Below are 25,267 nucleotides of genomic sequence, written 5' to 3'. Positions count from 1 at the left end.
ACTTTGTGATGAATGTATACACTGACTCCGGATGAGTATGTAGAAAAACATGAGTGATATTGATACCGGGCCCATTTCTTCTTTAAGAGATTGATCTTATCTTTCGTACCATGTGTCTCCAATAATCCCACTATAGCCGGGAGATGTCTAGTAACACTATCAAAAACCATTACCCTCTTGACCCTATCTCCAAGGCCCCGTACATTCCATGTCATAATACTACTCATTCAGATCTGTCACTTGCTTATCCTTCGCCTTAGACCCTGCTAGACCTCCCAAGACAACCATTCCCCCCTCACCCCTCCCCTACCCCTTTTTCTATCCCCCCCCCCTCCCACTATCTGGTCGGTAGAAATCAGACATTTCCCCCACCTCTTACACTCGGCCCCTTCCCACCCCTACCCCTTACCCCCCCGAACCAATCTGGTGCCTTTCATGTTCCTATTCCTTTAGCATCCAGCCACTCCACTACCTCCTCTGGAGAGCCGAAAAACCTAGCCTGGTAGCGGTATATTATACGAAGTATATTATACGAAGCTTAGTAGGATACAACAGGGAATATTGTATCTGAGCGTCGGCTAGTCTCTTCTTCACTTCTTTAAACTCGCGCCTTTTTGTCTGAGTGGCTCTAGAGTAATCTGGATATATCGCTATGTTATTTCTGTTAAACTCCATTGTCTGCAGCTTCCTTTTAGTTCTCATTATTGCATCTATTTCCTTAGCACTTTGTATCTTAGCTAGGATTGCCCTCGGGGGGTCCCTTTTAAGGGGGGTCTCCCTGGTATTCTATGGGCTCTTTCCACTGAGAACCATTGAGATAGGATGTTATCTTTAAAACTATCCTGCAGCCACTGTTGGATGAACCCCGTTGTATCCTCTCCTTCCACTCCCTCAGGGAATCCCACTATTCAAATGTTTGACCTCTGGACATATCTTCCACTATAGTAATTCTCTCTAGAAGGTTTTTTTTCTCCCCGTCTATCCCTTCCACTCTTTTTTTTACTCCTTCTAGATCCTTTTTCATAGTTCCAGAGGATATCTGCAACTCTTTCACTTTTTCCCTGACTTTATTCATATCCTCCTTTATAAAGGAGAGGTCCACCTGTACTGAGGCGATCTTTAGGGTCAACTCCTCCAGGCTATGGTTAGTTTTTTGCACCGCGCCCAGGATTTCCTCAAGCTTGTTATCTACCAAGTTAATTCTTCCCTCCATCCCCTCTCCACTACCCACACTCCTTTCCACCCCCCTATATTCCTCAGAGACCGCCACTTCTCCAATATCCTTTTGACTTTCCTTATTACCCCGCAAAGAGCTCTTAATTTTTGGGGGCCATCTAAGATATTTCTCCATGCTAGTTGTTGTACTATTGCCCTTCCCCCCCCCCCCCCCCCCCCGGCGAGGAGGTGCCAACAGATCTTCGGTTTACACCCTTTGGAGGCATGACTACAACCCCCCCAACAGAAACCGAGGGCAATCTCACACAACACAAAAATAAAAAATAAAAGGAAAAAATCAATACATAACACTTAGATATAAATTGCTGAGGTGGAGAGAGAATACATAATGTAGTCCATAGTTCATCCGGTTACGTATATATCCGACAAGCGGGGCCCTCCTCCACAAGAAAAGATACTATCAGCAGTCCATCAGGAAACTTAGTACATAAATATAAACCTAAATGTAATTGCTAATGTGGAAGAAAATTGCATAATATAGTCCAAAGTCCAAAGTTCTTCTGGTTACGTATAAATATAAGGTACGATCAAAAGTTCATCACATTGTGTTTACATTCAACGGACAAGGAAGGAGAGGAACAAAAAAAAAAAAAAAAAAAAAAATTCCCCTGATTCTGTCCTGCTCTTTCCAGTCATAAGACCAGTAAAGATAGAATGAGTATTCGCAGATCTTTTCCAGTCCCCGCACCAATAAACTATAGATGCGCTTGCACTGCTAAAGTAAGTGTAGAGAAGTCCCAGTACATGGAGATGGAATATAGTGTACATGTACGTAAGTCCAAGGGGCCTTACAGATGTATGCTGGGGGAACCCCCAATTTTTATTTATTTATTGTTTTATTTATTTATTTATTTCCCCCAGTCTTGTAAGCTATTTCAGCAAGGGGCCCTGCAGATGTTAATCCCCTCTACTTCCCCCCACTTTAAGGTCCATATCAGGTGTTTGCAGATATTTGAAGGTTTTTAAACGGAGCACCAAAGTCAGCAATATAGGTCCCGGGAATTCCTGCGATGCCGCTTATCTTTTAACCCCCTCCACCTTTCGCCACCAGCTGCCTTCGCCACTCCACCGTCTCCTCATGTAATATATATTGCTGCTGGGGCCTTTTCCACTAAGGCTACGCCTTCCAAAAAGACATTACATGGCTTTATAGTTTATCAGCGCTCTCTGCGCTATGGGGCCCGGATTGTACATGCATTCAGAGGCCACCTGAAGACAAGAAGGTACCCGTGGTTTCTCCTCTTCTCTTCCTCCGCCACCCGCCGAGCGCGTTCCCGTCTACAGCCTCCAGCCTCCAGCCTCCAGCCTCTAAGGGGGGGGGGGGGGAAGCAGCACCGCACCACTCGTAAGGATATGCATTGCCAGCTCAGCACGGCTGCCTTATTTTCTCCGAACCTGTATCCATATGCCGGCAAGGAGCGCAGGGATCACAACCAACTCGAGCCCTTACTTCGGCTCCAGGGCGTCCGGTTAAGGCCGGGTGTTATCCGGCGCTATCTTTCAGACGCCGCGGCTCATGGTTCAGAGGGGAAGGGGAGGGGCAGGAGCGCGGCACGTCGGCGTCTTCACGTCATGTCGCTTAAATCTTCTTACTTCCTCGTTCTAACATGTGCAGCAGACGATTAGTTACCACGAACCGAGAGGAAATTCGACTTTGAGACAAATCAAAATTTTCCTGAAATTTGTATCAAATTCCACTTCATCAACTTTGATTCACTCATCTTTACTTATGACATTAACATAAGTGTGTATACACAGGAACAGGATCTGACTCTTTTTGAGTCATAATTTTTGGACACTTGTTTTATTCCAATAATACTGTGCATTTAAACACCATCTGCTCCTGATAAAGGACAATTTTTGGAAGCTTGGTGATATGAAAAAGAATAACATATGAAGATATGGTGTCTTTTTAAAAATGTTGTTTGTGAACACTGTCAACCATGTGTTTATTAAAAGCTATGTACTGAGCATCAGTGTTACTCAGACATGATTTGCTATTGTTGTCATTTAATTTTTTTTTAATCCTAGAACACTTCTGAGTATTATACAACAATTTCATTTCAATATAACAATACAACAAGTCGAATTGGAGCAACTTTGATTTCTATAGAATCAATTCAGACACAAATCAAATTTTTTTAAATATTCAACAAATTGGACACAAAACAAATTTCAAGTAATTTGCTCATGTCTATTTCCATCTGTTCTTTACTTATAATTGTATTATTTTATTTTTTTTGTTGACTGAGACTTCAGATATTGTTTTTTATATCTATTTTTTAGAATCTTGAAAAATAGATAGAAGACAATGAAACATGAATTCCTTTGTGATTATCTCTCAATTGGTTAGTTAAATAGAATTTAAAAATGAACTAATAACACAAGGGAATCTCACGAGCCCTCTGTGAATTCTCCAGATAATTACCATTACATACTTGAAGGTATAAAATGTCCGTATTATTACACTTCATGATATGACTGTATTTCACTGTCTACACCTTTTACCAGCACGTGTGTGATTTCTTCTATTCTAAGGGAGAAATATTGATACTTACAATAGAGGACGTTAACATTTACACACATGGACGGTCTACACATCACACTTAAAGCTGAGGTAAGCTGAAACTATGAAAACATCATTCTGAAGAAAATTCTCGTGAGTCTTATCCACTAGAAAGCAGAGAAGAATTATTTACATTAGATGGGTGTAGTGTCTGCTTAAAAAGACTGATTAGGAATGTATTAAGATAAAATGTTCACATAATTCTTCATGTATAATAAGAACATGGATATATTTGAAAGAAATTAATCACAGCAATATACAGTGTATCTCGAAGTATTCCCATTAAAAGGACTTTCATTTCAAGTAGAAATTCAGCTTTAAAAAAGAAAAACAGGCTGGAGTCACTGTGTACATAGCAGAAGTTACTTATCTTGCACTGATCCTCAGTTACATCCTAAATTCTACTTCGGAGCTTAACTCACTATTCTGCTGGTGAAGTCACTGTGTACATACATTACATCACATATCTTGCACTGACACTGAGTTACAACTAGTATTATACTCCAGAGCTGCACTCACTATTCTGCTACTGAAGTCACTGTGCACATACATTAATAGAGATGAGTGAAGTGGAATTTCAGGATAATTTCACGATAAATTTGATTTGTCTTGAAGTCCAATTTCCTCCTCACGCTTCGTGGTAACGAACCATATTTTTCCTAAAATGGCACAGCCCTATAAAAGCCTCATCCTGCCTGGTCTTCTCCATTTCCCAGTGTACTTAGTGCAGGGAGAGATGAGACAGACACTAGGAACAGTGCACTAGGGACAGTGATCAGGAAAGACTTTAATAACCAAAAATTACTATTGTGCAGTTCAGGGAAAGATTATTGATAGTGTAGGGATGTAACAGGGAGGCATTACCCACACTAGAGATGAGCGAATAGAAGTTGAAAAATTTAATTTGCACCAGAGCTGAATTTTCTGGCGCTTCGTGGTAGCGAATCACATTTTTTACTAAAATGGATGCTGTCTGTGAAGGTTCTCATTTATCCAGGTCATGGTATATATCTGTAAAGAATAATTCAAGGCAACTCCAACGAGCTTTCTCAATTCTGAGTGATTGTACAAAAATTCTGTGGATGCTGCACGTCTGAGGACATAGAGCAAAGAACTCTGGGAATGAGGGATCACCCACAATGCCATGCATGCAGCCAATAAACAGCCAGCCAGCCCTGTAATGTCACAGCCCTCTAAATAGCCTCAGCCATCTTGGATTCTGCCATTTTCCAGTGTACTTAGTGCAGGGAGAGACATCAGCAGGCGCTAGTGACAGTGCTAGGAAAAACGTCATTGTGCTAAAAAAAAGTGCAGGGAAAGAATATTCAAGCTTTAGGGAAAGAATAGGGAAGAATCATTCCACAGCATTGTATGATGACTCTTCTGGCAGGGTTTCCAAGCATCATCCACATAGCCCTGCCCCAGAAGTGTAAGAGATTGAGTGCACTGATGCCCAAACACTTATGTTTCAGGATGTGGACATGGGATGACCACCGCAGCACGTCTCTGATGATGACAAAACACGGGTCTCAACTGCTGCGGCTTTCTGCAGTGTGCATACCGGCAAGGAGGGCAGGGGTGAGGAGTGGGTGGAAGATGATGTGGAGGATGATCCTAGACCCCATACGGAATCAAGGTCATGCAAGTGACGTGTGCAGTTCGGGGGAAGAGGTTGTGACACAGCGCCAGCCACACAACAAAAGGGGAGAAGTGTGCAAAAGCAGAGTGGCCGTCCCCTAGCCAGTATGCCTGCTACTGTCCACCATACCCAGGGACTGAGCACACCAAAGCCAGCTTCAAGGGGTTCCCTGGCGTGGCAATTCTTCAGACAATGTGCTGATGACAAGACGTGAGTGGATTGCACGCTGTGCAATTGGAGCCTGAAGTAAGGCATAAACGTTCTAAACCTTAGTAGAACCGGCATGACCAGGCATCTAAATGCAAAGCACGAGCTGCAGTGGAGTAGACACCTCAAAAACAAAAAAAGGTCTCAGGCTCTTCCTGCTCCCTCTTCTGCTGCAGTCTCGGCCTCTTCCTCCCCCTATGGAGTGACAGTGGCACCTGCTACCCAGCAACACCACCACCTCCACCATCGTGACCAAGCATCTCCACACTGTCCCATGGAAACGTTCAGCTCTCCATCCCCCAAACACTGGACAGAAAGATGAAGTACCCTCCTACCAACCTGCAATCCCTGGCCCTGAATGTCAGCATTTCAAAATTCCTGGCCTTTGAAATGCTGTCATTCCATCTGGTGGAGACAGACTTTTAAAAACATTATGGAGGCTGTCCCACAGTACGTGGTTCCCAGCCGCCACTACTTTTCCAGGTGAGCAATCCCTGCACTGCTCAACCAAGTGGCAGACAAAATCAGGTGTGCACTGCGCAACGCCATCTGTGGCAAGGTCCACATAACCACCGATATGTGGACCAGTTACAATCTCCCTAACTGCACACTGGGTAAATCCAGTGGCGCTGGGCCTGAGGCGGATCGCAGTTTGGCACATGTCCTTCCTCCACCGAGGATTGCAGGACGTTTCTCGTTGCCTCCTGTTGCCTCTTTCTCATTCTCCACTTCCTCCTCTGCCGCCTCCTCATCTGGTCAGAGTAACACCTGCACCGCCAACTTCAGCACAGCCAGGGGGAAACAACAGCAGGCTGTTTTGAAAAAACACACACCGCGCAGGAGCTATGAACAATAGACCGATGAGTGGTTGGTGCCACTGAGCCTCAAGCCTGGCCTGGTGGTGTGCGATAACGGGCAAGATCTCGTAGCAGTTCTGGGCCGAGCCAGTTTGACACACATCCCTTGCCTGGCGCATGTGCTAAATTTGGTGGTGCAGAGTTTACTGAAAAATTACCCCGATATGTCAGAGCTGCTGCAGAAAATGTGGGCCATCTCTGCGCGCTTTCAGCATTCTCAACCTGCTGCTGATCGCCTGTCTGCACTGCAGCGTAACTTCGGCCTTACCGCTCACTGCCTCATATGCGACGTACCCACAAGGTGCAACGCCGCCTTGCAAATGCTGAAGAGACTGTGTGAGCAGCAGAAGGCAATAGTGGAGTTCCAGCTGCAGCACGCACCGGTGAGTCGCTCTGCGGAACAGCACCACTTCACCACAAATGAGTACGCCTCCATGCGGGACGTGTGCCGTGTTGCGCTGTTTCGAGTACTCCACCAACATGGCCAGTGCCAATGACGCTTCAGGCAATGATGGAAGAGGATATGGCAGAGGAGGAAGAGGGGTCATTTCCACGGTTATCAGGCCAATCATTCACAAGTGGCTCGGATTGTGGGTTCCTGCACTAACAGAGGCCAGGTACACAATTGTCCAGCCAGGACACAGTTCTGGAGAATGAAGAGAAGGATGATGAGGAGGAGGAACCATGTTCACAGCAGGATGGCACCCAAAGCAGCTCATGGGCATCACTGGAGCTTGGCTGGGGGAAACATTGGACACAGATGACACAACTTCCTGAGAGGACAGCTTGTCGTTGCCTCTGAGCAGCCTGGCACACATGAGTGACTACATGCTGCAGTGCCTGTGCAACAACCGTCGAGTTGCCCATATTCTAAGCAGTGCTGATTACTGGGTGGCCACGCTGCAGGATCCCCTCTACAAGGACAACGTGCCCTCCCTAATTCCCTCACTGGAGTGTGATCAGAAGATACGCGTGTACAAGCGCAAGCTGGTAGACACGCTGCTGATGGCATTCCCACCTGACAGCTGGGGCTCGGTGGATGCACAAGGCGAAGGCAGAGTAGGAGGAAGAAGACGCCAACGCAGCTGGGGCTCCGCTAGCACCTCAGAAGGAAGGGTTAGCATAGCCGAAATGTGAAAAAGCTTTGTCAGCACGCCACAACAACCAGCACCACCAGCTGATACGGAACGTCTTAGCAGGAGGCAGCATTTCAGCAACATGGTGGAGCAGTATGTGTGCATATGGCTACACATATTGACTGATGGGTCTGCCCCATTCAAATTTGGGTCTCCAAATTGGGCACATGGCCTGAGTGTGCCCTTTATGCCTTGGAGGTGCTGGCCTGCCCTGCAGCAAGTGTATTGTCTGAACGTGTGTTTAGCATGGCAGGGGGGGTGATCACAGACAAGCGCAGCCGCCTGTCCACAGCCAACGTGGACAAGCTCACATTCATTAAAATGAACCAGGCATGGATCCCACGGGACTTGTCCGTACCTTGTGCAGAATAGACAAGTATACGGGCCGCACCCATCCATTGTTAGACTCCAGTGCACTTTCTCTTTGCATTCTCTTTTCTAGTTCCCAATGTTTTGGGGTCTTCCCAAATTTATAAAAAAAAAAATAATAAAAATAAAGAAAAAACAAAACAAAAAAAAACTGTGTTGGCTACGTCCTCCACTGCCGCTTCCACCTACACTGCCACGTCCACCGCCTCCTCAACCTCCTACTCCACTTTGACCTCCGCCTCCTAGGTCAAGATTATTATTTAAATTTTTTTCTATTCTATGTTATTTTAACTAATTTCCCTATCCACATTTGTTTGCAGGGCAATTGTCCCGCTCTTACCCCCATTTTGCTTCCTTTTGCAGCCCTCTAGTCCTTACTGCTACTTTTCTTCAGCCATTTTAGTGCACCAAAGTTTGGGTCCCCATTGACTTCAAAGGGTTCAGGTTTGGGTTAAGTTCGGGTCCCGAACCCAAACTTTTAACTTAAGTTCGGCAGAACCCAGCGAACCCGAACATCCACGGGTCTGCTCAACCCTAAACAGCACTCTGCAAATCAGATAAAGTACAATAATGCCATAGTAATAGAAAATATTCTGGTGCTAATGCTACGTTTATTTTGTAAATTAGAGATTCTTGGCAAATACATTTTGTACAAAATTATTTGGGCCCATCTGCCAAACATCAAGGCGATCTCTGTAAGACGGGAAAATGTATTTACCAAATTCACAAAATAAGCGTAGCATTAGCACCAGAATATTTTCTATTACTATGGCATTATTGTACTTTATTTGATTTGCAGAGTTGTTGCATTGTAGTTTTTTCTTTGTGTTTCTAGCCATGGCAGCATGCACCTGAGCATTGGGGTGTGCTGACTGATCCCCTTTTTCTTTGCAGTTTGTACTGGAGGTGTGGCTGACTCCATTTAGTCTTGCATCCCTGACCAGCCTGTCTGCCCCATAGGCTGATGTTAATTAGTTTTAAGTATAAGGGCTCATGCACACGACCGTATGTCCTCCGAGACATACGGTCCGTGAGCGGGTCATATATCCCAGAGCGGCATACATCGTGCGCACAGGAGCACACAGCATTATAGGTTACTATGATGCTGTGCACATCGGGCCACCCACGGGGCTATTTTCCTGCACTCAAATGATCTTATGAGTGCAGGACTATAGTCCCGCGGGCGGCACGATGTGCACAGCATCATAGTAACCTATGATACTGTGCCCTCCTGTGCGCACGATATATGCCGCTCCCGGACATATGGCCTGCTCACGGACCGTATGTCTCGGAGGGCATACGGTTGTGTGCATGAGCCATAAAGCTGTAGCCTGCTCTCCCTGCACTGACTGGAAACCTTTTGGCATCAGGAGACGTATAGAGTGGACTCAGCATGCATGTTGGTACCTGCATTCCCTGTATTTAATGGAGGCCATTTTGGCACCAAAAATGATAAAAAGCAGAGTGAACCCAGCATGCATGTGGAACCTGCACTCCCTGAATTTTATGGTGGCCGTAATGGTGGCGCATAACAGGTAGCATTTATTATTAGGTTCCTGTCTTACAGAGATCACCTTGACGTTTTGCAGACGTGCCCAAATAATTTTGTACAAAATGTATTTGCCAAGACTCTCAAATTTACAAAATAAGCGTAACATTAGCACCAGAACATTTTCTATTACTATGGCATTATTGTACTTTTTTTGATTTGCAGAGTGCTGTCACATTGTATTTTTTCTTCTTTGTGTTTCTAGCCATGGCAGCATGCACCTGAGCATTGGGATGTGCTGACTGACCCCCTTTTTCTTTGCAGCAGCATGAGGAGACCACAGAGTGGCCCAGTGACATAGTGTTGACGTGGCAGCAGCATGAGGAGACCACAGAGTGGCCCAGTGACAGAGTAGGGGGGTGGGGGGCATTACCAGTACCAGCTGAAGATGGTGGGTGGCAGTTGGAGTGGCATCAAGCGGGTGGCAGTATCAGAATAGTAGCTGAAGCAGGTAGCCATAAGAAACAGGTCTCTTTTGACAAAGTGTTAGTGTGGCACCATTGATGATCTAGTCTGGTGCATCAGGCACTGCTGTTTGAAAATCCTGGCTGATCCACGCCTGATTTATCTACACAAAGGTCAGTTTCTCCACATTTTGGGTGGACATGCGAGTTTTCCTTGGGGTAACTATGGCCCCCACCACACTAAACACCTGTTCTAATGCCACACTGCTTGCCAGGCAGGAAAGCATTTCCAGGGCAAACTCGGCCAGTTGCGACCACAAATTGAGTTTGACTGAGTAGATATTTGATGCCGGGTGGCAGGGTGCCCTCCAAGTATGTCACAACCTGCTGGTTCAGGTTCTGCTCTATGTCTAGCTGCTGCTGCTGGTGAGTAGTTTCTTCAGTAGGCGACTGCTCATCAGCGACTCTAGACTTAAGTTGTTGCTGATGGAAATAGTACTGCTCCTGCCCCCCCCCCAGCAGCCATGGAGCGTGAGCGCAGAGGGCCCCCCTGGTCAGACCTGCGAGAGGATGGTCGATGGTGCACAAAGGCAGTGGCCAACTGACTACATAGGATGTCTCGATAGTAGTTCAGTTTATTCTCCCTCTCAGCGGGTGTAAAAATAAAAAAAAGGCCCCCATTTTAGACTGGTAGCGAGGGTCTAACATGGTGGAGAGCGAGTAGTCATCCCTCTGCCGAATGGTGACAATTCGGCTGTCACTATGCAAGCAACTGAGCATACATCGATCGGGCCATTTGTGCAAGTGACTCGGAGGGACTCCCTGCCTCCATCTCCACTGCATACTGCACGGTGTTTGGGTCATCTGCCTCTTCTTCCTCATCGCCCTTCTCCTCCACCTCTTCCTCTACTTCATTCCCCATAGAGATCATGTGGCCATGAGATGTAATGGATCATCCCAATCATACGTCTTTGTGGTAAAGTCTATTAACATAATTTTGCCTTGGATAGTAGCAGGCGCTCCTCTGCGTGTGAAGGGGATTTCCTTCCTTGCTGATTTGGAAGGTGAACGTGTCTGCCTTTAAATCCCAGAGCAAACCGAAGCTCCGCTGCATGGGAAGGGAGTCAGTGCTAAGATCCAAGTCCTTTAGATCACTTGAATGGTCTTGGGTTGAGAAGGCCTCCATTAACTCACGGCTGTTAGAGGCAATTTTGTGCAAACTCAATTTGGATAGAGCGAGCATCTCTTGAGCCCTTTTTCAGAGACAGATTGCAGTCTCGTTCGTGGGTGTGGATTTCAAACAGACATCCACGTAGAAATAGTTTTCCACAAAGGATCCGACATCTGACCAATACTTTGCTTCACCCTCTCGGGATGAATGTCTGAGACCGTAGATAGCGACTGCAAGGGTAGGACTGTTTCCGAAGATGTGCACTCTTATTCGGTACTCTACAATGTTTTCATTGGGGTTGTTTTTGTGGTACCAGAAGAACCTCAAGTAGTTTCTGTGTTCTTCCTTGACAAGGAAGCAGTGGAACATATGTTGTATGTCGGCCATAAATGTTACAGACTCTCTGCGGAAGCGTAGAAATACCTCTAGAAGTTTGTTGTTTAGGTCTGGACCAGACAGTAAGACATAATTTAGCGAGTCACCTTCGCACCTGGCGCTTAAGTCAAATACTACTCTCATCTGTTCTGCTTTTTTAGGATAATACACGTCGAATATGGGTAAGTACCAGCACTCCTCGGAGTCTTGGAGCTCGGGTGCCATTTCTGCATGGTTGTTCTGGAATATTTTTTACATGAAGGTAAAGAAAAGTGTTGAGCGAGCATGCTCGGCCGAACTGCTGTTCGGCTCGAGCATAGCTATGCTCGGCACATCGAAGTGCTCGTCCGAATAATGCGGGTGCTAGAGTACAATTTAATACAATGAAAGTCAATGGGAGACCCGAGCATCAAACCAGGCACCCCCTGCTCGGAAGAAGAGAGGGTTTTTGGTTCACAAAAATAGGTTAGGAATTGATGGAAACCCCATTAAAATGGTTTTGAAACAGCACTAAAAGGATGGCTAGATGCGTCTTGGACTCCTATTATCTACGACATACAATAGACAATCACACAAAGGCTATATGCCAAAAGCCAGGTATATGCAAGCCATCAATCTATCCATGAGACAGATGACAGGCTGAGTCAGCATACCTTACAATGGCAGCCTTGTGCACTATGAGACATTTCAAACCAGCTCTCATCTGACTGAGAGCCAGTAAGCCTCAAAGTTACTTCAGATCTGTTGGATGGCATGAGTGGACCTGTGCACCTAGATCAATATAATTTGGGTGACAACAAGTTTTCTGATTGTCCTAACATAATATTCATTAACCTTTCTATACAGTTTTGTCATGTAAAAACTAATTAGCATAAACATAAGACATGCAAATAAGCAGAATCTGCCTTGTTTTTTAGCTGAAAAACCATTTGCATGGAAAATTCTCGATCTACACTATTTATGCACAGTGCCATCTATTGGTTTCATAGTCTTATGACAAGACTATTAGTCTTGTCATTAGACTTTGAAACCAATAGATGGTGCTGTTTTTCTTGTTGGGGCGCTAGTAAGTGGGGCACACTGCTCAACAGAGTCCACACACACCGTGTAGCACTCAGTCTATAGTAGCCTGCGCTAACACTGAGGTGAATATCGGATTGCTGCTATCATTCACACATCTTCTAGCACTTTATCTGTGGTAATATAAGCTAGGGTGTATCTGAGTACTATTGCCCTGCTTGTAATGACTCATGAACAGCGCCATCTATTGGTTTCATAGTCTTATGACAAGACTATGAATCCAATAGATGGAGCTGTTCATGAGTAGTGTAGATCGGGAATATTCTAATCGCAAATTTTATAGCAAATTTTCCATGCAAAAGGCTACATTAATAGTCTTGTCATAAAACTCATAGTCTAATATTCTTGTCATAAGACTATGAAACCAATAGATCTCTGTTCATGAGTAGTGTAGATCACAAATTTTCCATGCAAATGGTTTTTCAGCTGAAAAAAAGGCAGATTCTACTCATTTGCATGTCTTTCCCATTTGCCCATGTTTATGCAAATCATTTTTTACATGACAAAACTGTATAGAAAGGTTATTGAATATTATGTTAGGACAGGCATGCTCAACCTGCGGCCCTCCAGCTGTTGCAAAGCTACAACTCCCAGCATGCCTGAACAGCCTACAGCTATCAGCCTACAGCAGGGCATTGTGGGAGTTGTAGTTTTACAACATCTGGAGGGCCGCAGGTTGAGCATGCCTGTGTTAGGACAATCAGAAAACTTTTTGTCACTCTAATAATATTTATCTAGGTGCTCAGGTGCACCCAAGCCATCTATATGAAGTAACTTTGAGGCTTACTGGCTCTCAGTCAGATAAGAGATGGTTTGGAATGTCTCCTAGTGCACAAGGCTGCCATTGTAAGGTATACTGACTTAGCCTGTTATCTGTCTCATCGACAGATTGATGGCTTGCACATACCTGGCTTTTGGCATATAGATATATATTGTAGATAATAGGAGTCCAAGACGCATCCAGCCACCCTCTTAATGCTGTTTTCCAAACCATTTTGATGAGGTTTCCATCAATTTCTAACCTTTTTTTTGTGAACCAGACGCCCTCTTCTCTTCCGAGCAGGGGGTGCCTGGGGTTCTCCCATTGACTTCCATTGTGCTCGGGTGCTCGGTAAAGCACACGAGCATACCGATGTGTTTGCCCAGAGCACACAAGCACTTTGGTGCTCAATCAACACTAGTAAAGAAATGTCCTTTCGTCTCTGGTGTCCTCTGAAGTTTGTGTTTGAGGGAGATAAATCGGTTATAGACAAGTTCTTTGTTGCTAAGTAAACGTTGTCTCTGGGGTTTAAACGGTAAAGGTGTGACCCAGCTTTTTGACTTGTCTTTTACTATTTCTTTATCCATGATATCCAAGAACAGCCTGTCTTCTATGGACATTGCGACCCCGTTGTCTTATCTTGTCGTGTGGAAAACTGTGCACCCTAAGTGATCTTGCTCACCATCACAGGCATGGTCTTCACAGGAGGTATCTGCAAAAAGACAAGGCACAGGAGCCCTGTGTCATGGCTGTAATAAGAAAGGATGTCCATTTTCAAGTGTGTTGGTGAGCATACTGTTGACTTAGGTCAGCTTATGTGCTTCTCCTAGACAGACATCTCCTATGATGACCCATCCTAGGTTGAGTCTCTGGGCTTTTTGGGACCGCTAATCAGTCCTCTAACCTTATGAACTTGTATGTCTATTCCAAGGAGTAAGACAATCGGGGCTTCTGGGTCCAGTTCCGGTATAAAGTGGGCTATACTCCTCAGGTGGGGGTGGTATTCTGCTACCGCTGGTGTAGGTATCTCCGGTTGTGAGGTATGTGATTGCACTCCAGTATGGTTGGCAGGGAAAGGCAGGTCTGACCATCCACAGACTCTACCTTGTACCCAGTTGCCTTCCTCCCCACTGTCTCAACGGTACCTGCACATGTCCTTAAGTAGAAGGGAGAATCGGGCCCTATGATGTTGAAGGTGTCGAAGAAGGTGGATTTAGCTAAAGACCTGTTGCTTTGATCATCTAAGATTGCATATACCTTGATCGCCTTATCTCTGTGGCAGATTTTTGAGCAGGACTTCCCTCCTGCAAGTCCTTTACAAAGCTCTGTACACTGATAAGTGACTACTGCGGTGTCTATGTCAGTGTCTATCTGCTTTCCGTTATGCTCCTCTGCTTGAGGTGATACCTGAGAGGGTGGTCCAGGGTGTAAAGCCATGTTGTGTTCTGCGCTACCGCATTCTGTGCATGTCACACTGACCTTACAGTTCCTGGCGAAGTTGTATTGCAGCACCTGAAGCAGAAGTTGTTTTCTTTCAGGAATTCTTTGCGGTCCTTTAAGGACTTCTCCCTGAAGGCTCTGCATTTTAGTAGAGGATGTAATTTCTTGTGCAAGGGGCATTCTTTGGTAAGATCTTTGAGTTTGTTCTCTTCTTGATAAGACTTCAATGGCCTGTAAGGAGAACCTCTGGAGGCAACTTTAGTTTTGTGGAATGCCACTGGTGTTTTATGAGGTTTGACACCAGGGGTAGTGGGACATGACAATGTAAAGTAAGAAAACTGGGATCATTTCGAATCCGCGCCTGTTCAGCGACAAAGTCTATGAACACCATGAAAGGGAGGCATGGTACATTATGATACCGTTTATAATGGTGCCCATGCGTGATCCACTTCCTTTGTAGATTATAAGAGAGTTTTTGGACAATCGGATTGACACCTCTGGCGGTGTCCAAGAATACTAGCCCTGGCAGATCTCCTTATGCCTCAGCAACCTGTTCCTCTATTAAACCCTTAGTGATCAAGCCTGTTTAGGCCTTTATGACCAAGCGTTTTTCTTCCTTTTTTCATAGTCTCGTTCCAAGAGCTATAACCTTTTTATTTTTTCGTCTATATAGCATTATGAGGGCTTGTTTTTACGGGACAAGTTGTAGTTTTTAATGCCGTCATTTGGGGGAACACATAACTTTCTGATTAACTTTTATTAACTCTTTCTGGGAGGGAGATGGGGAAAAATAGCAATACTGCCACTGCGTTTTTACAGTATAAATCTTACGGCGTTCATTTTACAACTTTTTTTGCAATAAATATTAACCCAAAACATTATTTTTCATTGCCACTTCACAAGACCCATAACTTTTTTATTTTATTTTTCTATGGAGTTGTGTGAGGGCTCGATTTTTGAGGGACGACTTGTATTTTTCATTGGTATCATTTTAAAGTAAATGCCGCTTTTTGATCGCTTGTTATTACGTTTTTTTCAGTGGAAACTAAGAATAAATTAGAAATTCTGTCTTTTTTTTGTATTTTATTTTTATGGCATTCACCATAGGGGATAATTTATGTAAGATTTATGTAGTCCGGGTCATTACGGACGCGACAATACCAAACATATGGGGTATATTTTCTTTTTGCTATTTTTTGCATTGAAAAGCGTATTTCAATGGAAAAAAAAGCATATTTTTTTATTTTATCGTCCAAGGAGACCAAATTTCCAGGTACCTATGATAGGAACGTGATTCCTAGTGGGACAATTCCTTTAATCTGGCTATAGCTTCAACCTTCCCTCTCCATTGGGAGGTTGACGGGGACGAAGTAGACTTCCAATTTGAAGCAATTAACAGTCTAGCTGCAGCCAGTAGAATATTTTATAGAGATCTTTTAAGGTTAGCTAAAGGATACGATAATAAGGACAGGAGGGCTATCTTGGGGCATGTAGGGAGTAGATCGTCTCTTAATACTAGAATATCTCTTATTAGTTTAAAAACCCTCTCCCAGAACATTTTAATTTGGGGGCAAGAACTCCAAATGTGTAGGAAGAAACCTTTCCCTATGAGGCATCTCCAACATCTGTCAGAAGTGTTGCTGTGCATCAAGCTCAATCTCACTGGGGTTAAATACCACCTGGTGAGAACTTTGTAGGCGTTCTCTTGTATTGACACACATCTAGAGGTCAATCTAGGCGCACACAAAATAGTTAGCGTTTCTTTTTCTGTGAATTTTATGTTTAGATCTCTTTCCCATTGCTTTATGAAATATAAGGAGGATGGGAGTTCCAATTGCAATAGGTTCTTAGAGACTATGGAGATAATCTTCATGAGATATAGGGCTTGTGAAACTAGTTTTTCGAACCAGGATAGTGATGTGTTTTCTCAAAATTTCAGGCAGTTTTCAGACAGGAATATTGTAACTGGTTTAGGTTCTTTAATTGGAATTTCTTTAGTACATTCGTAGAATTTAGAAGGGTGCCATCACTATCCAATAGTTTGTCTATTGGAAGGGTGGAATTCCGTAATTGTGAGGGAAGAATGTTAAAGCTCTCTAATGTTAAGGCTAAGGCAATCTTTGATATTCATGAGTGGGGAGGGGTAAGACATACAAATATTTCTAACGTCCGGATTATTCCATATTGACAGAGTAGTTGACATGAGTGGGTCTTCTCTATTCGGAAATGGAGCTTTCCCTGACTCCGACAGTAGCAGAGGTCTGATCGGACTACCTATCAGTCTTTCTTCTAGAGGGATCCAGAGTTTGTGTTTAGGCTGCTTCAACAAGTCAATGATTCTATTGATGTGCACCGCTCTGTGATATCTTATGATTGAGAGAAAACCAATTCCTCCTTTTAAAAAGGGGAGAAGAAGGATCTTATTAGAGATTCTAGGTTTTTTATTCCCCCAAACATAAGAGGAGCAAATCTTCCTGAAGGAGTTAAAAAAGCTACTTGGCAGTTTTATAGGTAGAACTTGTAGTAGATAAGTAATCTTAGGAACTATAAGGGAATTAAATATATTGTGCCTGCCTAACCATGAGATGAAGGAGGGGGACCAAGAGTTTAAAATTGCTGGTATGGATTTTAACAAAGGGGGGGAAATTGGTCTTATAAAGTTTATCTAGGTCAGATGTGATATTTATACCTAAGAATTTTATAGATGAATGTGTCCATTCAAATGGGGAGTTTTCTTTGAGCTTTTGTAGAAGACCGGATGGGAGATTTATGTTCATTGCCACAGACTTTGGCAGATTAATTTTGAAATTTGCGATGAAACCAAATTCAGTAAACAACTTAATAATAGCAGGGGAGGCCTGAAGGGGGTTGGAGACCATTAATAATAGGTCGTCAGCATATGCCGCTTGTTTGATCTCCAAGCCTCCACAATCCAATCCCTTAATCTCCTTGGACTGTCTAATGAACTGTTATAGGGGTTCTATTGTAAGGATAAAGAGTATTGGTGAGAGTCGACAGCCTTGTCTTGTCCCATTGTTAATCTGGACCTGGTGAGAGAGAATGTTGTTTATTTTTATATTTGCACTAGGGGAGCCATACATAGAGAAAATGGCCAGTATGAAGGATTCGGGAAAACCAAACTTAGACAAGGTGCTTTTGATAAAGGCCCAGGCCACATAATCAAAGGCTTTTTCAGCGTCTGTTCCCAGAACCACCAAAGGAGACCTGGTCTTTTTTGCTAAGGCAATAGTATTGATGACTTTATAGGTGTTGTCTTTGCCTTCACGGTTAGGGATAAATACTGTTTGATCAGGGTGCACCAGATCTTTCAGTAAAGATTTTATTCTATTGGCCAAACTCCTTGCATAAATCTTTATATCAAGGTTTAGCAAAGAAATAGGTCTGTAGCTAGAACATAAACCAGGGTCCTTCTGTGGCTTGGGAATCAGAGTGATGTGGGCATTAACAGTTTGCGGTAAAAAACCCTTGATTGAGAGTGCAGCATTAAAGGAGTTGAGTAAGTGGGGCATTAGCGTTTCTTTAAATGAAAGATAATATAGCAAAGGGAGACCTGTCCGGTCCTGGGGATTTACCTTTCGCCATTTGTTTTAGAGTGTCAGAGAGTTCAGAGGGCTTAATTGGTGTGCATAGACCGGTGGCTTGTTCAGGAGTCAGAGAGGGAAGTAGTAGTTTATTTAAGAATTCTTTGGTCAGTACTGCTTTTTCTACACAAATGATTTCAGGGTCAGATTTATCTATATTGTAAAGAGCTGAGTAGAAGCTGTGAAAGGCTTCTGCAATCTCTACATCTTCTTTTACTAATTCCTTCTTATCGTTCAGAATAGCCGAGATCCTAGACTTCCAGTTTACGCTGTCTTATTAGGGCCAGCATAAATTTGTAGGTTTGTTGCCATGTGCAAAAAACTTCTGCTTGAGGGCAAGATATAGCTTTGCTGATTGTTTATTTAGAAGTCCCTTAAGCTCATCTCTGGTTGAAGAAAGTTCTACCAGATGGTGATTTGTTTGTGAATGATTATGAGCAGTCTATAACTTAGATATTTTGTCATATAGCTCGGTCAATCTGGTACGTCTTTGCTTGTTTATATGTGAGGCTGTAGAGATGAAGTCTCCCCTGATAACTGATTTATGTGCCTCCCAGATTATATCTGGAGATACCGCAACTGACTTATTTAGCGCAAAATATTCTTTCAATTTCTTCTCTATCTTATCTTTGACCTGCTTGTTGTCCAAACGTTTCGTTTAGTCTCCAGATAAAAGTTTTGGGATGGGTATTTGTCAGTTTTCGTGTGATAAAAATCGGAGCATGATCGAAATGGACCATATTGCCAATATATGTTTAAGTACATAAATGTATTTGAGGTGTGGGAACCAGTATGTAATCTAGTCTATGGTAAGAGTTATGAGGGGAGGAAAAGAAGGAAAAATCTTTCTTCCTTGGATTATTTTCTCTCCATGCATCTATAAGGTTGCTGTTGTGTATAAGTTTTTTATGCAGTTAAGGGTTTTCAAAGAAACTGATGACTTCCCTGATGAGGTATCAAGTTGTGGGTTGAGGGCGATGTTGAAGTCTCCTGCTATAAATGCTATTCCTTCTCTAAAATCCTCAAACGTTCGCCAAGTATTTACAAACCAAATTTTTTGGGCAATATTAGGGGCGTATAAATTGGCGAATGTGTACATTTGGGAGTTAATAGTCCCTTTTCACCAAAACAAAATGACCATGTTAGTGTCTGAGTAGTGAGGGAGCAGTACTTACATACCACTGGTTGCCCGAGTCATCTCCGTAGCTGTTATCTGGTGGAAAGGTAGTTGGTGTCATTGGTTCAAAGAGTTTGCAGTTTTGGGAGGGTGGGAAAGGACTAGAATATAAGAGAAAGAATGTCAACACACATAATGAACATTTTGCTGAATAATGAAACTAGGGATTTCATTATCCCAATGTGGGACCTATTTAGGTCCGTACCTCTAGCAAAGCCCAGAAGTACTAAGCCCTGGAAACAGTAGAGGGCCAGCATGAGAGGCATTAACAGTGAACACATGAGTGAGATAAAGAAGTGAGTGGTATCTATAGAAATTATATAAGGCAATAACCGATTACCCTGAACACTGCATGAGATTTAAAATAGAGCAGCAAGGCTACGCATTATAACCAGGGTCTCTTTAAACATAGATCGCTGTTCACCCAGATCCCAAAGCCCTACCTGTAATGGAGTCAGGTATATCAATGTGAGTTAAAGGGATCTAGAAGGTCAAAAAAATGGGGGTCTGCGTGATCAGCAATCCAATCACCACCATCAGACTGCTGTAAGCGGATAAATATGATCAGACCATCCTGAGGAGTTTAGAACAAAATCAGTCCTCTTCAGAAATAATGCGTCTAGGAGTTAGTTTCCCATGCTTTTTCTTGGACTTTGAGGATTTGCCTCCTCCTACTAATTCCCATGATGTAGGAGGCAAGATGTCATGTGGAATAAGAACATCATTGGTGGCAGACCAGTCTGGAATATCCACATCTTGTATCTCCAGCGCTTCGAGAATATCTGGGAGGTCAGGTGATAAGCATTCCGAATGGGAACAACCATCTAAAGGCGATGTGTCTATGTCTTAGGTGGTCTGTGAGTGGTTTCAGGGCACGTCTCTTATTAAGAGTGGCAGGGGCAATATCTTGAAATAGGAGAATTTGAGAGCCTTCATAGACAATGTTTTCACTTTCTCTTGCTCTTTTCATCACAAGATCTTTCTGCGCAAAATTTAGCAGTTTGCAGATGATGTCTCTTGGGGTGTCATCCTGTTTGGGCCTAGGGTGAAGGGCACGGTGGGCTCTCTCAATTGTGATTGGGTCTGGATATTCTTCTCCCAGTAGTGCTTTGCATATTTCTTTAACCGCACTAGGAATGGCCTTGTTAGCAACAGTCTCTGGGACTCCTCTAAGCGTATATTATTTCTTCTGCCTCTATTGTCCTGATCTTCAAGATAATCATAAAGGTAATTTATGTGGTTTTGGTAGACAGAGAGAGTGGTTGGTTGAGTTTTTGTTTGTGTATTCTGCAACAGCTGATTGGGTGGACTCCAATGCTTCAACTCTCTGACCCACTTGTCTCATTTTGTGTTTATTTCAGATAATTCTTCTAAGATTTATTTCAGATAAATGTCATGCTGCGAAGTTAGCTGTTTTTGTGAATTGCCTTTGGGTGTAGAAGAAGGGACCCCCTGATTTATTGTGTTCTTCTTCATCATGAATCTGTCTAAATCGGATTGAGAAAGAGAAGGGGCCTTTGACTGTTTCTGAGAGTCTTGTTCAACCCCCCTATACCTGCCAACTTTCACCATATGTGCGTTTGAACTTGCCCCTGAAGCAAAATATGCTCACCTCTTCATCACAGGTTAAGTGAACATCAAATTATAGAGTTAAAGAAAGTATAAGCCCAGGTTCAGGCTTTAAATCATTTTATGAATGTGGGATATTGCTACTGTAAAATTAGCACTTTGTCGAAATGGTTACTGTCTCTTTAAATCTGTTGATTTCACAGAGGAGGAATCCTTATGTTCAGTATTCGGCCGGATCGACAGAGGAGTTATGAGTTAGTGCGATACTGCAGTCAGGCACAATGAGAAGCACAAGCGCCAGATATAATGCCAATGCACCGTAACAAACCGCTGATGCTGCAGCTAGGGATCTGCGCAGGTACGGCGGGAGCCTATGCGGTAAGTCTCTGCAACTCAACGTTAAACCGGAGCATAATAGGCAAGGGGGGTACCTTATTACCTTGAGTCCGGTGACAGTTAGTGTCCTGTCTGCTGCCGGTTGAACCGATGTTCAGATCCCCAAGATGGCGCCTGCTTGTTGTTTGCCGTTTGTCGGAGCGGTATCTCACAGGCCTTAAAAGCCTGAAAGGGCTACTTTAAATTCCAGGCTGCGAGACTATACTAGGCCGGCGACTGTGATGGTATTAGTCTCAGCTTGTATCGGCAGGTGGAGCTCCGCAATCGGCCGCGTCCAGTTCAAATCTAGGCCGTGGATGCTCTTCACTACTAGGCCGCAGCTGTAGATCAGGCCAGGAGCTGACCTGCGATCCGAGAAAGGTCTCAAATTAAAGTTAGCATTGTATGCAATCCCAAAATGCCTGAAATGGGGTCTTTTTAGGCTTGTATGTCTGTGGATGAGATAGGATTGTGACACTCTCAGCAGAGCAGAGGAGAGAGACGTCTTCCTCCGTCAGCGGCTAGCCACGCCCCCACACTTTGACATTACTAATACTGTATTTGCGGTAAAGAAATTGAAAGGGGTTGGACACAGTCCTGGGAGTCATCAGAGTGTCATGCACAACTTTTCAGGGAAATATGTATAAACACTTTATTTTACCCAAACTGAATCTGCAGACTCATTTATTGAAATCAGACTGGAAGCAAATTTCAAGAAATTTCCATATATCTAGTACCAATGAGTTGTCAATTAGCTTGTATATTTCTGGGAGTAATAAAAGGGGATTGCACAAAGCAGAGTTATCAGAAATGGCACAACAGAATTGCTATATTAAAGAGAATACAATTATTGGTCAAAAAGTCAAGAAAACAAATACAGTAGGTCAACTTTCAATGAAAAGGACATTCCAAGCTGAAACTCACAACATCGATGGACAATGCCGGAGACACTTGACTTTTTCCTCTTGTGTAGAACTTTTGAATTAAATTAAACTTTCTACTGACAAATTAAATTATCTTAACTTTCATTCCTTCCTTTGCCTTCCCCAGATAGTCCGGACAAATAATATAACCTACATTGTCCTCCTCGGGTTTTCAAATCTTCAAAACTTCAAATTTCTGTTCTTCCCTGTACTGGTTATTATATACTGCGGGGCAATTTCAGGAAACCTTCTCATCATGGTATTGTACATATTAAGTAAAACCCTTCAGTCTCCCATGTACTTCTTCATTACGCAGCTATCATTATGTGACCTCCTGGTGACTATGGACATTGTCCCCATCCTTCTTCATACTGTACTGTATAATAGAACTACTATGACTCTCATCGGCTGCATCACCCAGTTTTCAATTTTTGGAGCCTCAGAGTCCTCAGAATGTCTTTTTCTCTCAGTGATGTCTTATGATCGTTATCTGGCCATCTGCAACCCCCTCCATTATCACTCCATCATGAACCATAGGTTTTGCGTGACGTCGATAAGTGTGATTTGGTTGATTGGTTCAATGGTGACATTAATTGATGTCATTTCTATGAGCAATCTTCATTTCTGTGGACCACACATTATTGACTACTTATTCTGTGACCTTGATCCCATAATGCAGCTCTCCTGCTCTGATACATCCATACTTCATAAATGGGTCCTGACATTGGGATTTTTAGTTTTAATTGCACCTTTCATAATAATTGTGGTGTCCTATGTGTACATTGTCATCACCGTTCTGAAGATCCCATCCAATACTGGAAGACATAAAGCCTTCTCCACCTGTAGCTCCCATGTCATTGTGGTTTCCTTATTTTATGGGACATTAATGATTGTTTATATGTTTCCAACAAAAGGACATTTGCTATTAATGAGTAAGGTCTTGTCTCTAAGTTATACTGTGGTGACCCCACTGCTTAATCCTATTATATACACTCTGAGGAACAAGGATTTTAAAGAAGCCTTTGAAAAACTTAAAGAAGCCATCTCATCTGAAGAACCGTGTTGGTAAATGCTTCTTTACACTTCTAGATAGTAGTGTTGAGCGCGGATATTCGAATAGCGAATATTAATTGTGAATATCGCAACTTCGCTAATTCGCTAATATTTAGAATTTAGTGCTATATATTTACTATATTGAATATTCGTAATTTTTTTTACATCTGAAATCATGATTTCTCCCTGCTTCTTTCTTGTGGGTCAATGAGTCATTGGCCCACAAGCAACTTAAGCAGGAAGGAATCATGTTTTCATATGGGAAAAAAAATTCCAATATTCTAAAAAACAGATATATAGCAATATAGGGAATATATTCGTTATTTAGAATATTTGCCTTTTTACCTCCAATCTGTACAGTTGTTCGCATAATGCTCCCCGACGAGCGTCCCCGTCACCATGGGAATGCCTGTGGGTTAGAAAATACCATCGGATCTAAGATTGAAAACTCAGATCCGATGGTATATTCTAACCCACAGGCGTTCCCATGGTGACGGGGACGCTTGTCGGGAGGAGTATGCCAAAGTGGAATAACGGTACAGATAAAAATAAATAAAAAAGACGAATATTCTAAATAACGAATATATTTGCTATATTGCTATAACTTAGTTTTTTATAATATTCGTCATATTCTAAAAAACAAAGTTATAGCAATATAGTGAATATTCATAAAATACACATATAGAGTGCAATTTAGCTAATATAGTGCTATAGTATTTTTTTTTAATAGTGTAAATTTCAGAAGAGAAAAAAAAATTCGACTATAAAAAAAAATTATAGCACTATATTAGCTAAATTACGGTCTATATGTGTATTTTACGAATATTCACTATATTACTATAACTTTGTTTTTTAGAATATTTGTAATATTCTAAAACAAGAATATATAGCAATAAAGCAAATAATAAAATTGCATATTATTCGTGATAAATAGAATAATGACGAATATAAGACGAATATTCAATTGAATATTCACGAAATATTGCAAAATTGAATATGGCACCTCCCGCTCATCACAACTAGATAGAGCAAATAATTGTCAGGAAGGAAGCAATCCCAGCAATTGCCTGCTCACCAGTGTTTACATGCAGCCATCACCTCCACAGTATAGGGAGGAGCAGTCGCTAATGTCATCGGTCTTCCTCATACAGAATCATTATTTACAGCAGCAGGTAATCACTAACATGCGTTTCTACGAACACTTGTTAATGATTATCTGGCCTATGGTTGACCACTGTAAAACGACCTTAATCTGCAGTTTTACAAGCTAAAACATCACTATGCCGTTATCACTGGAGGAAGATACAAACAATTGTGTTATTACATAGCGAACATTTAAATAAATGGATGCCCATCTAATACATGGTCATGCTGAGTCATCCAGGAAACTAGTAGGAAGACCCAATCATTTGTAATCTTCATATTCTTTAATAGGGAAAACGACCAAAGATAGTCCTACTATATCTTCTAGATCAATATACTGGAGTGTAATATTACACATATAATATATGAAATAGAAATGTTAACAATAATACGATTTTTGGGGGGGCGTAGCCGGATGCGGAGCTAGGAGGACGCTAGAAGAAACAGCTCTGACCGGGTACGTCAAATAAAGCAGCTCACAGCACTCTCTGACATCTTAAATTAGCGTCTGAACGCGATCTTCAGCTGCCCCACGCACTTAATCACTCACCATATTCTGCACCAAGAAAAAAGAAACTGTGCCGGCAAGATTGCAGTCTTTATCCCGGCCTCGGGCAAAAATCAAGATGGCGCCCT

At 42.9% G+C, this 25,267-nt stretch overlaps 1 protein-coding gene across 1 annotated transcript; it reads left to right on the top strand.

Moving 5' to 3' along the window:
- Positions 1–21,443: 21,443 nt before the first annotated feature.
- On the top strand, positions 21,444–23,504 carry LOC122919825 (olfactory receptor 11A1-like). Its single transcript, XM_044269015.1, has 2 exons — positions 21,444–21,515; positions 22,563–23,504. The coding sequence occupies exons 1-2, from the start codon at positions 21,444–21,446 to the stop codon at positions 23,502–23,504; spliced, it is 1,014 nt and encodes a 337-aa protein (XP_044124950.1).
- The last annotated feature ends 1,763 nt before the right edge of the window (positions 23,505–25,267 follow it).

This window comes from Bufo gargarizans, chromosome 9, assembly GCF_014858855.1.
Source record: "Bufo gargarizans isolate SCDJY-AF-19 chromosome 9, ASM1485885v1, whole genome shotgun sequence".
Lineage (NCBI taxonomy): Eukaryota > Metazoa > Chordata > Amphibia > Anura > Bufonidae > Bufo > Bufo gargarizans.
The sequence above is the reverse complement of the archived record's forward strand: the minus strand, read 5'-3'. Positions and strand labels throughout refer to the sequence as shown.